This window comes from Trematomus bernacchii, unplaced genomic scaffold (genome assembly GCF_902827165.1).
Source record: "Trematomus bernacchii unplaced genomic scaffold, fTreBer1.1, whole genome shotgun sequence".
Taxonomy (NCBI): Eukaryota; Metazoa; Chordata; class Actinopteri; order Perciformes; family Nototheniidae; genus Trematomus; species Trematomus bernacchii.
In genome coordinates this window covers 22,209,868-22,227,734 of record NW_022987720.1, presented here as the reverse complement: position 1 = coordinate 22,227,734, position 17,867 = coordinate 22,209,868, and the positions used below count along the sequence as shown (strand labels likewise).

At 39.1% G+C, this 17,867-nt stretch overlaps 1 protein-coding gene across 3 annotated transcripts; it reads right to left on the bottom strand.

Annotated features, from left to right (window-relative positions):
• Positions 1–4,758: 4,758 nt before the first annotated feature.
• Positions 4,759–17,273, bottom strand: LOC117493137 (sterile alpha motif domain-containing protein 9-like). 3 transcript variants are annotated; one of them, XR_004556938.1, is made up of 5 exons: positions 17,252–17,273; positions 14,868–14,917; positions 14,731–14,768; positions 5,747–10,989; positions 4,759–5,177 (listed from the first exon to the last, which is right to left on the bottom strand). XR_004556938.1 is itself a non-coding variant. In XM_034143569.1 (4 exons), exons 3-4 carry the CDS (start codon positions 14,753–14,755, stop codon positions 6,380–6,382), a joined length of 4,635 nt encoding a protein of 1,544 aa, XP_033999460.1. In that variant the 5' UTR covers positions 14,756–14,768; positions 14,868–14,917; positions 17,252–17,273; the 3' UTR covers positions 4,759–6,379. The 3 variants fall into 3 exon arrangements, 2 of the variants coding, with proteins under 2 accessions (XP_033999460.1, XP_033999461.1); XM_034143569.1 differs by having other exon boundaries at positions 4,759–10,989; XM_034143570.1 differs by lacking the exon at positions 17,252–17,273 and adding an exon at positions 16,134–16,151 and having other exon boundaries at positions 4,759–10,989.
• Between the last annotated feature and the right edge of the window lie 594 nt (positions 17,274–17,867).

Below are 17,867 nucleotides of genomic sequence, written 5' to 3'. Positions count from 1 at the left end.
AGTACGGGTGTCCTCCCCAGGGGATGCCAGGCTACATGCCAGGGGGGATGCCTCCATACGGACAGGCCCCTCCTGTGGGTCCCCCCGGGTACCAGGGAGCCCCTCTCCGGCCCATGGGTCTGAGGCCCTCTGTCATGTCTCCTGGAGCCCGCTACTGAAGCCTGCCATCCTCTCTTCAATAGGTTTGGACACTCAACCCTTTTCTAATGTCCTCAACTGCTAGTAGAAATCAGTATTGGTATTATATTACCACCACGTACAGTTTATTCTACTACTGAGCTATGAGGAAGAGACACTGAATACACAACAAACAAAAGAGTTATATAGACCCTCCAGAAAAACGCGGGCTAAAATCCTTGATTATGCGGGCTAAAATCCTTGATTATGCGGGCTAAAATCCTTGATTATGCGATTAAACATGCGGGGTTTTTATGTGATTTTATGCAGTGAAGTTGCGAAATATGCCGAAATATGCTAAATATGCGAAAAGTTGCGAAATATGCGGGAGGCGGAAAAAAGGTGATTCTTCTCCCACACCCTGTTACTAGGCTACTACTGAATGAAAGTGAGCCCTTTTAAAGAGTTCCTATGATAAACAAGCATACTAGAAGCAAGCTACATCACAAAGTGTTATTTATGTATTTATATATGGGCTATTTTAATCACTCTCTCTCACACACACACACACACACACACACACACTCTTCTCCGCCTCATTCTGTTTTCATTTACTCGTTCGTTATCTGACCAGCTTCAATCTTGTAGGCTACTCACCTCGTTTTTGTAGCCCTCGAAAGGGTTTTGGAGGTTGATGCCTCGGTGAACGCGAGTTGTTTGACTTTCTTGTCCGCAGCAGCAGAAAGCATTTTCGAATGTTTGAATGAATCAAAGTGGGTCGTCACCGTCGATTTTCTCTTATGCTCCAACACACAGTTGCACGGGGTGCAGAATAGTTTCCCCCCACTTTCGTTCAAGACATCGGGGTACTGCTTTGCCCGGTCTTTAGCAGAAATGTTCGTAGGCAAATGAGATGGATCCGATTTGTTCATCTTGGTCAGAGCCGTATAATAGTATATAATAATAATAGTATAATAGTATATAATAATCTATATGGCGCTGATCTTGTTGTTTTCTCTCTCGTGTGAGTTCCACACATTCACTCTACGGTGTTGTTTACCTGCGCGAGCTGATGACATCACTACTTCACGTTAACTTTTTTTTCCCTCAACTTTGTGTGGAAAAATGCGGGGATTATGCGACCTTTTAATAAATATGCGCCCCTTTTAAAATTCTGCGCCATTTTGCTGATTATGCGGTAAATTATGCGATCGCATAATCGCGTTTTTCTGGAGGGTCTAGTTATAACAGCATCACAGAGCGCATTGGGAAATATTCACATTGTACCTAACCAAGACTATGAAGTGTTGTTTGAAACCATCTCTGTTCTGTGGCTTCTTTTCCTTCTCATGTTTCATTCAGGTGTGTAGAAGTGTAGTAGATATGGTTCGTAGTGTTGTGAAGGCGCTGGAGTTACATGGGCAGTACCCACCCTTTATCAAGGCAAGTTGTCTGTAAATACATTTCTGTTCTGAGCTAACAGTGAGGCCTTCAGTTATGAGACGTCACAGCAGGTTTGTACTCCAGTTATAAACATGGTCAGTGTTGTCTTTAAGGTGAATCAACAGAAATGTACATCTCTGCTTTTATTTGAAAAATGCTAGTAAATGTTTCACTTTTGAATTGAGTATTTACCGTTCAAAATAAATAAATGATTGGTAGTCTGTACGTGCCGAGTGCATTTTACAGCTGCATAAGCTCCGGGTCGCTGCGGTGCTTAAACCCAGATTTCTCTTCTCCCTGTAGCGATGCCATGGGGGACCGGCTGAGGCCGAGTCTCAGTGTAGCCCTGTTTCAGCCGGAGGCAAGTCCCACCATTTTCTGTCTTCTCATTCATTGCCAGGGGCCCTCACAGCTTAAACGCTGTTAGATCTCAAGGTCCCCAAACTTGCAGCAAGTTTGGTGAAGGCCCTTGTTTGTGTTTTTGCGTTGAGGCATCATTTTATTCAGGCATGTCAGTTTATGTGAATACTGTTGTATACTGCTGAGATTGTACAGTGTGTGTCATTGAATCTGTATTCTCCATTCTTGATTGGTGGGAGCACCAGGAAGCTTGGTTTTCATTTAATAACTTCATACTGAAAGTGTGGAGTTATTCAATTAAAACAGTTTTCTTTTTTAAAAGCTAAAGAACTTTAGCTTGGTCAAATGTCTAATCACATACAGCCATATATAAATGAATGTTTGTTGGGAGGTTTAGGATGCAAATATGCTTGTAAAATGGCTTTTCCACTTAATCCTGTTTGTTTCATCAGCTGTCCTCACTTGATAATTTGAATTTAACTACTTACATGAAGGAGAACCCTACGAGTACCAGGTTAGTTAAAGCTGTAAGTACCACTGCTATCATTTTGACTTCCATCGACCTGAGTTTTGTACACACATATGAGATCTTAATGCCTCATCTTATTGAAAAACATAAGATGAGCCCACAACAATTCCAAAGTGTTTGACATGATGAGAGCCAAACATTCACTATGATCTCGAGAAACAACTCGGGGCAGTATTGTCAAGTTGATACTTGAGTGTCAAACATATGTATTTTGTTCTAGTTTGGGATTAATATGATTACCATTTCCATATAAGGTTTGATGGGTATAACCACCATTTCAATTAAGGATGAAATGCTCTACATGAGCAATACAGAGTCTTCCCTGGTAAGTATGGATGCATCACTCTGTTTAATATGCTTATAGTGTTGTTTACATGAAGTGGTTATCTGCCCACTCAGGTGGGAACTGTGTTTGCTCTTGTATTGTAGATTTGAAGTTTTGTACAATTTCAATACAGTATTTTGTTCCCACAGATTTATTCATTAGCATTTTGCTGTTTCTTTATACTGTGACTATTTTTCAATGTGCATTGTTGTTTTCTTATGTATCCTACTTTTGAGGTACAGTTTCTTTTTTAGGAATTAATGATTGATGTTTTTAAGATTTATTAGGATTTTAAATTGTTGTGATTCATGAAGACAGAAATGGTAAATAAATGCTAATAGTAAATAAATGACACCCCAGTCCAGTGTTTCTCAAAGTTTTTTGGACCTCAGGCCAGAATCGAACCTGGGTCCTTGCGGGCGGTAGTGGACTGTTACAGCCGGAGACTCGCAACGGCGGTGGACTTTCACAGCGCCGGAGCCTCGCAACGGCGGGTGTTTGCAGCGGCGGATGCGGTACCAGCGCAGCGGCGCTGTGAAAGTCCACGCCTATGCCAACGGCAGCAGCCCACCAACGGCAGCGGGCCACCGGGAAATGTCCCGAATCTCCCGATGGCCAATCCGAGCCTGCTCTCACACACACATCTGAAACCAAAATCATTTACAGACATGTGTAAAAATCTCTCACACACACACACAACAGCGTTGCAGTCGGGAAGAAAAGCAATGTGTTTATCTATTTAATATAGCCTAGTTGTAAAAAATAAAGTAAGAAATCATTCCAATGTGTACTGTAGGACAGTAAAAAAAAAAAAAGAACAGTTTAAAAGGGGAGTGATTAGTAAAATATGCATAAATAAAATGAAAGAATGCTAACTAGGTAACATAAGATAAGAATAAACCAGTTTAAATGATTTGTTATTGGTTGTGATCATATTCTAAAGATGTTTGGATCATTGAAAAGTATACAGCTCCCTTTCATATGAGTGTTGAGAGCTGTATCCATCAATTCATGCTGTGCTCAAAGTGCACCAGATTGATGCATTTCACTTCAACATTTAAAAAAACATCTTCCCGGGGGTGCATGCCCCCGGACCCCCCTAGGGGAGGTGAGGTCCACCCCCAAATAAAACAGGTTAAAATAATTTAATTGCATACATTTTCTTTTAGTAAACACTGAAAAGGGGTCCCACAGACCCAAATAGCAAACGAAGGTTAAAGGTAAGCATATCATAATGTTAAAATGTGCTAAATATATACACAGCAAAAAACAAAAAAAAGAGGAGTAAAAGTAGCTCACGACTTGTTTTATTTTTTTTAAGTAGCTCTCATCCTAAAAAAGGTTGGAGCGATGAGGAACAGGTGGGGCTTGAAAAGGCCCACCTGTTCAAAGTGGGGAATGACAGAAAATGTTTGAGAACCACTGCCCCAGTCCAACATGTCTGGACAAACAACCTTATACTAATCCAGGTACGAACATTACTCAATGAAAAAGTCTTAAGGAAATATTGAATACATTGTTATTAATAGTGCAGCAGATGTGTTTCTTTAATTCAAAAACTGAAGCTTTCCCAGCAATATTTGTTTTAGGATGCTCTTTAAAAAAACACTACTGAATATTATTTGTTATATTTGCACCAATGTCTGAATAGTAATTGTTGTTCTTTAAATAAACAGTTTCATAACTATAATGTGGCTTTCTATTGTCTCCCCTTTATTATTATTAATATTATTTTATGTATGTGAAAACACTTAATGGGACTCCTTGAAAGGAACTTCCTGGAAATTACCTTTGTTCATTTAGGGCATTTTTGTGAATTTTGACTAAGATAGAGATCACTTTTGCAATAATATAAAGGTGCATATTAGTGGAATGTATATTTCCGTAGTAAAGCATTTCATCTTTTGATCATAAGAGTATTGATTCAACGAGGAAATGTTTGTAAAACTATAGATGAAGTAGAATTTAAATCAAGACTGAAGTATCATGTTTTTGAACAACAACTTTATTTCTTGATTCATGCAGTAACTGATGAGCTCAATCGCTGTCTGAAGTCACATTTTGACAATCAGACACTAGCCGTGACACAGGAAGCATTATTGCATATGAAACATTGCCTATAGGTATGTGCATATAGTATTTACAATCTATCAATTGTCAATGCAAAAGCAAAAACCTTATTTTCAGTGAAAAGTGAAATAACTCTCATATTGTAGCCCCTTTTCAGCCTTGAAGAAGTCTTCTCATTCATAAGGGCGTGTACAGTTTACTTGTTGGATCTCAGTGTCCAGCAACTTGCAGAACAATGAGTAAAGGCTATGGTTTGGTTCGTGTTACACACCTTCAGGCAGGTCAAGAAAAGATGCATCATACATCCCATTGATCTCTTATTTGCTTTTTGACCTGTATCCTTCCATTATTAGATACAGAGAACATAAGGATGTTTTTTCATGTTTTAACATGACATAAAAAGTAAAGAGCACTTCTACATTTCAAGATGAAATTACATAATGAACAGAAAGACAATATATTAAGGGCAAGTGCTAAAATAAAATAATGTATTAGAAAACAAAAATGCTTGATAAATTCTGAGTATGAAATATGTTTACATGTTATGTACAACTGTATTGCCCTGATCTTAAAATCTCACATTTGCAAGCCATCTCCTCGTGGGATTGTCTGCTTTTTATTGTACAGAGACACAAGGCAGACTTTACGGTACAATCATTTGCTCTTTTTAGATCATTAAAAAAACAAAAAAGTATTAAAATCAAAACATAAGAATGTTAAAAATAATTACAAATGAAAATATATATATAAAAATACCCTTACAGCTTACTTGTTGGATCTCAGTGTCCAGCAACTTGCAGAACAATTAGTAAAGACTATGGTTTGGTTTTTGTTACACATCTTCCGGCATGTCAAGAACAGATATATCATACATCCTATTGATCTCTTATTTGCTTTTTAACCTGTATCCTTCCATTATTAGATACAGAGAACATAAGAAGGCTGTGTTTTCATGCTTTAACATGACATAAAAAGTAAAAAGCACTTTTACATTTCAAGATGAAATTACATAATGAACAGAAAGACAACACATTAAGGGCAAGTGCTAAAATAAAAAAATGTATTAGAAAACAAAAATGCTTGATAAATTCTGAGTATGAAATATGTTTACATGTTATGTACAACTGTATTGCCTTCATCTTAAAATCTCACATTTGCAAACCATCTCCTCGTGGGATTGTCTGCTTTTGATTGTACAGAGACACAAGGCAGACTTTATGGGACAATCATTTGCTCTTTTTAGATCATTAAAAAAACAAAAAGTATTAAAATCAAAACATAATAATGTTCAAAATAATTACTAAAGGAAAAAAATATATACAAATACCCTAAATACTACTTAATACTCCCATTAAATCGGTTTGAGACTCAACCTTTCACTTGTATTCCGTATTGGAAAAAGAAAATCTTTTATATTTTCATTTTTCCTTTGACAGCTGTTTTCAGAACTAGCTTCTTTTTTTGGAGAATCATACCCCATAGAGAACAATGTGTCACAAGACCGGACCGATATTTACAGATTAACATTGTGAGCATTATTCCATTACTTGGATGTCACAGGCAACAACTCCATCGAATGAAAAGCCCAAGAAAAAGGTAACTTGTTCATTTCCATTTGGCAAGGAAGCAGAATGTCGAGGATAGACCCTGATTTTGCCGTCTCTGGTTCCACCTTTCACAAACAACCTTCCATTTTCTGTCCATCCTTCAACACGTTGCAGTAGCTTCATAACTTCCTCGTTTTTCCATACTTCTCCTCCAAGCCATTTCAGGTTTCGTTCACTTGGAGTGCCTTTGACCAGTGCTTCGATAGCCGTTTTGTGTACAAACTTGTTAAGACCTTTTGGCTTTGCCAGAAAGAAGTGGGTCAACAGTTTCCTCCGACGAGTATTAAGGCTTTTTTGCTCAAAGAGTCTCTGCAGTGCATTAATGGCTGATAAAAGGAGCTGAGCATGAGCAGAACTGAGTTCATTGCCAGATTCAGGCCAAAACAGAAGGGAGAGAAGGAAGAGGGCACTTGGACCTGACATGTTTTTCCCCTTGGTAATAAATCTCTTGCTGAGATTTTGAAGTCTGTCAAGGGACAGGAGCTTTGAGGACCCAGGTAGAGTACAGTTAAGAGCTATCTGGCAAACAATATAGTTTGCAAGTTCTGTTGGTTCCAAGCTATAACTTGTCAGGTTTTCTGGGTACATTTCAATAATTGTCTCAAGTTTTTTTCCTGCCCTCTGTGGGTGCTTGTCAAAAAGAAATGAGAGGATGGATGTAAAGTTTCCTCCACCAAGCTTGTAGGTCCTAATCTGTCTTTGGAATGGAGAAAGCCCTTCAGCTTGACTGGCAATGTCAGTACTGTCACGTTCAGCTGCTTGGTCACTCTCATCTGCTATAATGCAAAATAATTCAGCATATACAGCACTCTTCCTTCTCAGCCATTTTTTTGGATTGTACACTTGTTCTGGATCCCTCGCATCAAGCTCTTCATCCTCTTCGCTAATGTCGGGTTGAAAGTAGCTGAGGTCTTCTGAAATGCACTCAAGTGCATTGCATAAGCTCTTTTGTAATCCTTTCAACTGAGGATGAAACCCCTGCCAGGGTCTTTTTACATCTTCTGGTATGTAGTCTGTTAACAAGTACTGCATCAACTCTGATTTTCCAGTATTGTTTGAAAAAACATTGACTTCTGACAGGAATTTTAGCAGCCTGCAGCCAACATCTACTTCCCCGTAGTACGAACAACAGTTGACATCCTCTTTCGTTAAGGATTTCTCGGAGGCCCGGAAGGCAGAGATTCCTTTGAGGGCAGTGCTTATGATTTTAATGTCACTTTCAGGGGATGGTGTCCTAGTGTCAACCAAGTGGTAAAACCACCTCTTGTAAACTTGTCCTAAAGTATCAAGGACAAATGGATCAAGTGGAAGAAGAGATTTAGCTTCCTCTGCCCATTTAAGGGCCTCTTCAAATCTGAACTCTGTGTAAAGCAGCCGGGCAAGCTGTTGTGCAACGTATGGATCTTTACCCAAAGCTAGGTAAGCAGCTTTCATGAGATCAACAGCTTTCTGTACACCACCCTCTTCGTTGCTGATATGCTCAATAAGGGGTGAAAAAGTTGTGTCTACAGAATCACCTCTGCTCTTTTTACTGCGTTTGATGAAAAGATCTCTGATGAACTTCAGCAACTCGTCTCTGGCAAACCTATGATTGATAAGTACTTTGTCAGTGATGAGATCCATGGCAATATCACTCTGAGGAACAATTGCAGACAGCTGAGTCAGAATTTCCTCCGCCAACTTTGGATGAATAATCCTTATTGATGAGATGTGTGTTGATGATTCATCATTAAGGTGGATGAAAATAATCCGAGCTTCATCACTGAGCTGATCCACAAAGGCATGGCACTGATCTCTCTCAACATGGGTAGCTCTGCCAAGAGATGCCTCGCAGTGTGATACAGATAGGTAAGAGTCTTCAACATAGTAGTTCAAGAGAGCCACAAATCTGATGAGGCGAGTGGTGAGTGATGAATGATCAACTTTAAGTAAAATGTTTTCCACACAATCTTTTATGTAACTTTTATTGAACCCTTCGTTCCACAGCACAAATGTGAGGATGAAGTTTGGTTCAAAGTCCAGCTGCTTAAGTTTTTCTGAGAACAAAGGCTTCTCTGCTTTTGTAAGCTGATGTCTGACTGCCACTGTTTGTGATGATGATTCTGTGCAAATCTTTTTTGGTCTGTTTGACCTGTTGCAAATAAGGAGGATAAAGCACAACACAGAAGGATTTATTTTTTGGGTTGCAATGACATGTCCAAGTTCCCGCCTGAGATCATGCATATAATCTGCATTGCGGTCCTCCAAGAGCAAGAGCACTGGCAAACAGTTGTCTTTGTCTCTCTCGTCATGTTCTCTCAGTCTCACAGCATGTTCACACACAGTTGTGATGTCCTTACTCTGTTTAACCACTGCACATCGCACTTTCTTTCTCCAACTCCAGAGGATCTGTCTTGCCACTGTACTTCCACCACTGCCAGGTTGATGATATATGTTCACACTCTCAATGGGACGTTCGGCCTTGTGACGCTGTTTAATCCTGTCCAGTATTGTGCTTGTTTCATTATAGGCATCCCTCTTTATGATATTTCCACACTTTTGTTTGTCAGACAGCCAGAAATTGATCCACTTTATCTTTCCACCATGATAGAAGTTTCTCTCAATTTGTCGGATTTCTTCCTCACTCATGATATCCACATTTGTATCATCACACTGGTCAACACTGATGATTTCCAAAGAATCTAACATAGCCTCTTCAACTGACTTTAAGAAGCAAAGTGCTCCGTTAGAGACAGGTAATGTCCTGGTGGGTTGATTCTTTGAGAGCTGAATGCTTTGAACTGTGGCGTCCACATGACTCAGTGGCATTTCAACAATGCTGATTTCTTTGAGTGAAGACATGTCACAAGACACCTGCGCAAGACTTGTCCATTTTTCGTAATTTTTCTTTGACTCAGATATTACTGTAAAATTATCCTTTCCATTCATCTCTGCAAAGAATTGATGGAAAGTCTCAACAAGTGGTTGCTCAATATCAGACATGAGCAGGAAGAGGACTACAAATGACTGCCTGGGAAGGATGTCATTGCAGATGAGAGATACTGCCTTTATCAGTTTCTTCTTTCTTGTTTTGATCCACACCTTTTCATCACAGGGTTTCTCTCCTCCGGGAAAGTTATTTCTTCCATTGCAAAACATCCAGCTTGGTCTCTCAAAAAGCTGCAACGAATCAACAAAGTCAGAATGTTTTAATCGATCATTATTTGCGTAGTCATCAAGAAAGTGAAGGTTTACAGCCTTCTGCTCCTTGTATCTACCACAAAGACCAGATTCTTTGGAATCAGGGTCAAAATCAAACACACAGAAGATATTCATGTTTAGCAAGAAGCTAATGTGGCTGAGATGCTCGGTGTGAAATGTGTTGGTCACTATGATGTAGAACATGGAGTTGTCCATATGCATGTTCCCACATGTTAAGAGGATGGAGAGTTTCCTCTTTTGATCTTCTTCACATTCAACAGTTGTTTGATTGCTTGAAGATTCTGCCTCTTTTCTCTGTTGGTCTTTCTCCTTGAGTCTTTGAATGAAAAGAACAAGGTCATCATCTGGTATGCGTGGTGTGTTAGCTCCGACTCTCTGATAAGGAACTATCTCTTCAAGTTTGATTTTTTTGTCCTTCTCAGAGAATTTTGGGAGACCAACAGAGAAAAGCTTGTCTTTCACAATGCTTGCCTTTGGGACAACATCATACTCAATGACCCATGTTTTCTCACTAGTTTCCTTGTCAAGGACCTCAATGAACCGGGGGTTCCTTATGCAACTCCTGGTGTCGCATTGTTGATTTGACCCTCTAAAGCATCTTTCAATGTAGTCTAGTGCATCAACAAAATCCACTTGACTCCTGACAGGAACCCCAATGATTTCACCATGCTGATGTTTACCTCTTATTTTATCCATAATCCCAAAATGAATGGTCCCATTGCTTCGCATATTCATGCACGCACATGCAAATCTTAACACCTCACTTGCTACCTTTGATTTGAGTCTTTCTGGGTCTAGTTTGTGTGCAATCTCCAGGGACTTATATTCATGACATGGATCAATCATGTTTTCAATTCCTGTTTCTGGAGGTAGCACATTGTGTTTGATATATCTGCAGTTTTCTTCATGCTGGTCAAAGTTACGAAAGGCACAGAACGATCCTTCTGTAGAAGTTAAGTTAGCATCCAGCTCCGTAGGGCTACTGTCCCCTTCTGCTCCTTCACAAGGTTTTTGTGAAAGGGGGTTTGGTTCTTGGCCAGGGTTGAATAGTTTTCCTTTTACAATGTCCCTCTCCTTTTCACCTAAATCACTTCCTTTTTTTAGTTTGTTTGGTTTAGATTTTAAAAGTTCATCTCGTTTGTTCAGTAGGAGTTCAATTTGGCCACTTTTCATTTCAATTGTGGTGCTGAGGAACTCCCTCTGTAGAGTTGTGAGAACTGGTCCTGTTACATCCTCCTCTTGCATTTTAATTATGTAATTTTCTTTTATTCCAATGCATTTCAACCAGGAGTTCACATGAGATTCTGTCCACTTTTCACAGGACAGATCACGCCATCCTGTAAAAGAAATTGTACATTTCTAGTGTCATAAAAAAGTTTAATATATGTGACCTGCTCTATCGAAATCAGTCGCATTGACCCGAAGACACATTTTGAGTTGTATACATTGTTGGAAAGAGGAGATTCCTAGCTTTCTAATGATATCAAGATTTTTGTTGTACTCCAAATATTAAGCAAAATACGTCACATTATATAATGACTGTCACCGAGTCATCATTTTGAGAAAAAGGCCTTCAAAGTTTCCTCTTCTCTGGAATCCATCGATCTGATTGATTATTAGCGGAGCAAATGATCAAAATAGTCCGGAGGGAAAATATTTCCGTTTGGATTACTGGTCTGGGGGAAGCTCGCGAGTGTGAGAGTCAGGGGCGGACTGGCCATCTGTAGAATCTGGAGAACCACAGAACGGCCGGTCGTCAAGGGCTGTTGACGGCCGGCCGGCCCTTTACATTTTTTTTTGTTTCAAGTCATCATTTAAGTTGCGCTTACGGCCGACAGAGGGCGACAGCGGCCGCTAATGCAGTTGTGTGGTTCTTATTTGTCAAATAATCACACACGAAGAAGAAAAAAGACCGGCCACACGAAGGCCCTCGCGGAGGGTCCGCCACATTTAAGTGCTGTTCCAAACCAACTAGTGTGGAGCGGTGTGGAGGGGGAGTGGGTTATCAAGCCCTCAAACAGCGAGTCTGCAGCGGTGCTGACTGGAGACCGGTCTCTACCTGACCGGAGTCACGCTGTGTGTGTCCGTCAGGTAACACGCTGTTTACAAACAGTTCCAGCAAACATCCACTGATAAACTCGCAGGTGATGCATATAAATGATGCATATAAATGTCGCAAATTGACAGACCTTTTTGGCAGCAGCGCTGCTACAAGCACTATCAGCAGCAGCTTAGAACAAGTGCAAGATGATGAAGAGAATGATGAGGGCGCGAGTTCAGATATACAGCCAGCCTCCTGCGTTCATGATGAGGGACAGAGTTGAGCTGGTGGAAGAACCAGCTCAACTGGCACATACAAGTGCAGGGCAAGAGGTGGGTGAGAATTATCCCTTGAACTCAGTGGCGTTTTCTCCTGGAGGCCAAGGGAAGCCAGGCTTCCCCTGTTTTTTTGGATTGTAGTTATAATTTTAATAAATAAATAAAAACACTTCGTTTAGTTTCGGTAAATATTCTGCCGGTCCATCTCTCCCCCATTCTCATTGAGTATTTTACAAAGAGTGAAACAGCGCCCCTCTAGATGTTATGGTGAAACAGTAGATTGCACTCTGTTGCGAGAGGAGGCTAGCCGAAATTGGCTTCCCTTGGTGAAAAGAAATTGAGGGATTGACCAATCAGATGAGGCTCACGTCATGCCTCACAATCAAATCAAATCGCATCAACTTCAGTTCGTACTGTAACTGTCATCACCGCCCTTAAAAAGTAGCAAGCAACTGAAGCAAGTGCAATTATGGAGGGTGGAGATTTGGATTATTTCATAAAAAATAATTTTACTAAACTTCCGCTACTACAGCAGCAACTCAAAATGAAATCTGATGACAGGCCAATGCCCAAACTGGAGCTGTGTACAGAGAGGAAAAAAGGAGCGAATCGGACGTAAAACTTTAAATAATAAACAGCGGATTTCTAACATTTGACATTTCATGTGGCCGGACTGGGTCAGTTTCCAGGGCTGAATTTTAGTCCCAGTCCGCCCCTGGTGAGAGTGTATGTGTGTGTGTGTGTTTGTGTATTTTTGCATTTGTGTATATTGTGTTTGTTTCCCGGGGAAAACACTCACGAGAAACACCGGCTGTTGTTATGCTTGCTGTGACGTTAAGTTACTCCGTTCTCCGCTTGTAAATATGCCGTTACAAGCTTCATAGTTGTATTTATCATCTAAATTTGCCGAAACAAGTTTAATATTCTGAAAGCCAAGACTTTGTTTAATTGAAATCAGATGAAAACAAACTGTAACGGACCCTGCCGTGTTATCTATGATTACTATACCTTACATTCATAATTTCAGCCGGAGGGAGGGGGAGCTGCGCTACGGAACAGCAGATTGCGATTGAGAGGTGCCTGTCATCTTCCCTTTACAAGCTTCACAAATGTATTTATCGTGTGATTTTGGAAATAAAAGTTTCATATTCTGAAAGCCAAGACTTTGTTTATTTAAAATCAAACAAAACACCCGAACCCCGAAAAAATAGTTTTTTCCGCAAATCCACGTTTATTTTGAAATGAGCCGTTGCGACTTCCGACTGATTTCGATAGAGCGGGTCACATATTCAGCCAGTTTGGCGTACCAATAAAGACTGAAAAGAAGAACTGCTTATTTCCATGGCAGAGTAGCTACTTGAGGGGCCGTGCACATAAGCGTTTTTTTACAGCGTGACACGTCTTCAGGATTCTGATCTTTTAAGTTGTATTAAAATATTGCCCATGTGAGTGCAGTGTTTTCCCAACGCAACCCTGTTACTCATATTATCAGAATAAGACTTAAAGGGGACCTATCATGCAAAATGCACTTTTGTACGTCTTTTATACATGAATATGTGTCCCCGGTGTTCCAGGGAACTCACCAAGTGTCAGAAAACACAACCCTCTCTATTTTCCTCCATACCCAAATCTCTAAAAAAGGGGCTGCAACGGATCTGATAAAAACTGATCCAGATTTGAACACTGTCCTGACGTCAGGACGGTGGCGCTACGGCTATTGGGCCAACTCCACCAATCAGGAGGAGATAGCCACGGCCATTGCCGTTCGAAAGCACTGGAGACGCTGTAGTACATATGCCAGGCCAGTAGATGGTGCTGTTCTCACAGAATCTGCCCAGAGCTAGAAATGGTCAAATTGAGCAAAATGAGGCATGGCTAAAATGCATGATCTGTTTGGTATTTTGAAAAAAAAAAAGTATAAATATGCCTTATATAGGTATGGTCCTACACTATATTATTCAAATATAGCATGATAGGTCCACTTTAATATTTTCAAAGTTATCTTTATTTAGTTAAATATCTAAGTTTGTCCTTGCCTTGAAAGTAGCATATAATTCTGCAGCTATAATTCATTCTTGAGGTAAACGCTAACAAGCATTGATTTGCAACCCTGTTACTATCATAGGAGTAATATGGTTGCACTACAGTTACAGGGTTGCATTTGCTGCGGTTCAATTTATTGTCTTTCGTTAAATTAAATGTTTATGCATAATTTGGCATAATCTACATGTTTTAAATCTATTACTGTATTTTCCCAGAATATGAATTGCCTTTTTTGTATTGCTACACCAGGTAGCCTAAGCATATTGAGGTTGCAACAACTAACAATGTTGTTATAACAAAATGAACACAACTGTGTTTGAATTAAAGGATGATAAAAAGGTTAATATCACTTTCTAAAAATGTATTTCTACAGTTCTAGCCCACCATTGAGCGCTTCTGAAAAGAAACTAAAAAAACATATTAGAAAAAGTTTACTACCTGTTTTTCTTAAATCCATAACAGAAAATTATAAAAGAAAGGGTTACGTTTTTCTAAAATGTTGTTGTCTGAATGTTCCTCCAATTCTGGAATGACCCAATAGCAGGGGTAAATGTTTTTAATGAACATTAATTGACAGCTCTTGGACTTATTACTCCTTGAAAAGTCACTGGTTCATATTGCACTAGACTTACTGGATGAAAGACGTCTATACTCATTACCAATATCAATGACTCCATTTTGCTTAACTCTAATAATATACAACATTTAACACTCACCAATCTCTGAAGAACTGCCTTCCATTTTTGGGTGGTTTCTAAAGACAGTGAAAGAAGGTTTAAGATTGTCATATCATAATTTGTGTATTGAATCATTGACATGCACATGCACATGCTATACAAAAGAACACTCTTACCACAAGACTAGAGCACTCATTGTTGATCATGTAACATTCTTTTGGTGAGTCTGTTGGTGACAAAGAAGCATTAGTGTCCAACAATTGTAATTAAATGTAGTATGCATTTTGGTCCGTTTTAAATGTGTAAAGTTACTTTTATTTTCCATAAGTCTATATAATATTACTTTTTTTAAGTAAGCAGAAGGAAATGTCACATGTCATTGCACAGGTTGTTTTTGCACAAAATTAAACAAAGACATTTATTTTTGTCATATTATTACCGTTAAGATATTAATTCAGTTGGTTTGTGTCCATTTTGTTGTTGCAAATGACTATTTCATGCTCACCAGCCATACACATTTACCCTTAACACCTACCTGACATTCTACTTATTTGACCATTAGGACAGCGTATATTTTAATAGACAAGGTATTGCAGATTTAGAACTTAAGTATGATGTTTTAGCCACACTGGGGCTGTGAAGTGCAGCAGATTCAGGCAATTATTCTCTGTAGGATGAGTAGGCCTATTTTATATTCACACACCGTCATTTAAATTTGGTACAATATTTTAAAAATATAATTCTGACTGCCTTAAAATATGTTTTATCATTACTTTTTACATTTTTAGAACTGCAGTAGTAGTTGCTGTATAATTTAAGTAGGTTTATTTTCAGGGTTTAATTTGTATGATTCCAGCAACAGTGTTTTCATAATCTTATTACTTAAAACACAGAGATGTGCTTGCAAATTATGATAAATGTTGGCTATAGGAATTCATTTACCAAGAATCTAAGCAAGGACAAACCAACCAGCCAAATAATTGGTGATGTAATAATAATGGTTTGCTGTAATTTTTTTTAAAGAAAATCCTAAATCAGTCATTAAAGCCAGTTGCAAAATATTAAATATTTGTTAGATTAGTCTATTTTTCTCCAAGTTTCCTTCAATTCACCCAAAACTACAATATAATATACAAATTTTTATATGTACGTATTTACACAAGCTTTGACAAGGTATGAAAACAGAGGAACAATATCAAAATATCTGCATTTGAATCATCATATACTGTACTGTATATTTATTCGTCTAATATCGTCCTAATACTGTATAAAGGGACTTATTTAAATGGCTTTTCCTAAAAGCATAAATCAGAGATTTTATTGAATCTAATAAAGAAATCCTCAATGGTAAATATTGCCCAAGCATGGATAGCTCGGGCTACGGATATGTATTTGGTTTGTTCTTGAGAGCCAGCAGATACAAAACAATACAACATCTTTACCATGTTATTGATCATCCAAGCCGCCCCCAGGCTGCAGTTTTTTCATCAGGGCCGGTTCTAACCAATTTGCTGCCCTAGGCGAGATTTTAGCTGGCGCCCCCCCCCCCCCTGCCAGAAAATCGTACAGTAGCTAAATATAAAAGTATCCAAGGAATACACAATAGAATATATAAAGAATAAATGAAAAATCTCTACAAAAGACCAATACACTACAAAAACAGAAACTTATTGACATAGGTGATATAGATAAAAAAGGCTTCAAATGTATTCAGTATTGTATGAACATGTTTTAATTGGGGTGTGGACGTCGCATCCTCTAGGGGGGTCCGGGGGTATGAAATGTTTGAAAATGTAAAGTAAAATGCTTCAATCTGGTGCACTTTGAGCACACAATTACTATTGATTAGATCTAGGGGGTACAACTCTAAACACCCATATGAAAAAGATCGGTTTACATTTTAATAACCAAATGAATATGTGAACATAACCAATAACCTACCACAGCCAATAACAATTTATTTTATTTTTGTTGTTCATTCATATCTTATTCTACCTAGTTAACATTTATTTATGCATATTTTTTTATCCCTCCCATTTTAAACGATATTTTTGGTTTACTGTCCTATAGTATACATTGAAATGATTTCAAACCTGTTTATCCCAATAATTATAAAGGTGTGCATTGGAAATAAGTTGTTTACATAAATTGCATTTATCTCTCTCTCTCGCTCGCTCCCACGCCCACTTTGGCTGTGAGCTGCGGACGCCTGATAAGCCAACACCCCCCACTTTCATCACTTACAGCGCCCATCGTACAGGGCAAATGAAAAGTGTAACCGGGGTGAAAAGGGTGTTACATTTACTTAATTATGAATATTGTATAACCGTCAAAAATGTTTTTTCCCTCCCAGCTCTTATTTTTAAATAATCACACAAAAGCTGGACACCTGGTCACCCTACCCAAAATGCTATTTCTTATGGTGGAAACTTAAAGAAAAACTGGTTAATAATGTACCCAAATTGACACTAAACAACATACATCACTTTCATCAACTTAAATAGCCGGTTTACCACACAAAATTGCAATAAACTGCAACACAATTACTAGCACAACTCACCCTCAGCAGTGCTCACTTCAGTGTGAGGGAAGAGCATGGATGTATAATAAGAACTGGATACAGCGTCGGAGGCGGAGTCTCGTTCTTTCCTATGAGAGCTGCTCATTGGCGCATGAAGGCAAAATGGCCCAACTTTTGAGAGAGCGAAACGTCACAGACGTCATGCCTGGCTGTCAGAGCAGAAGAACCCGTATGTGCAGAGGCTGCATCTCACTTCTCTTGGGCTGCAGTCGAATAGTCCGTTTTGCTTAGGAACCTTCCTAACGGAGTGAAATGACCCGGAAGTACCTCAGTGGCAGCCATGATAAGAGCCGTTCGAATTCTCTAGATGATAGGAAAGGAGGTTTCAAACTTCCTTTATAACCTCCTTTAGCTTAGGAACCACTGGACCTTCCTTTATGAAAGAAAAGGAGAAAATGCTGCACCACAATGTCTTGCGGCCTCAGCATTTGCCGTCACACAACAGTCGGCCGTTCACGGAAACAACCGATTATGACCGAGAAATGATATCATGAAAGTCAAGGTGCTTATTAAGCTTTTTAAAACGTATGTGGTAATTTGCCAAAGTGCTTTGTTTTGAACGTTCATCAGTATTATAATCAAAAAGAGAAATATG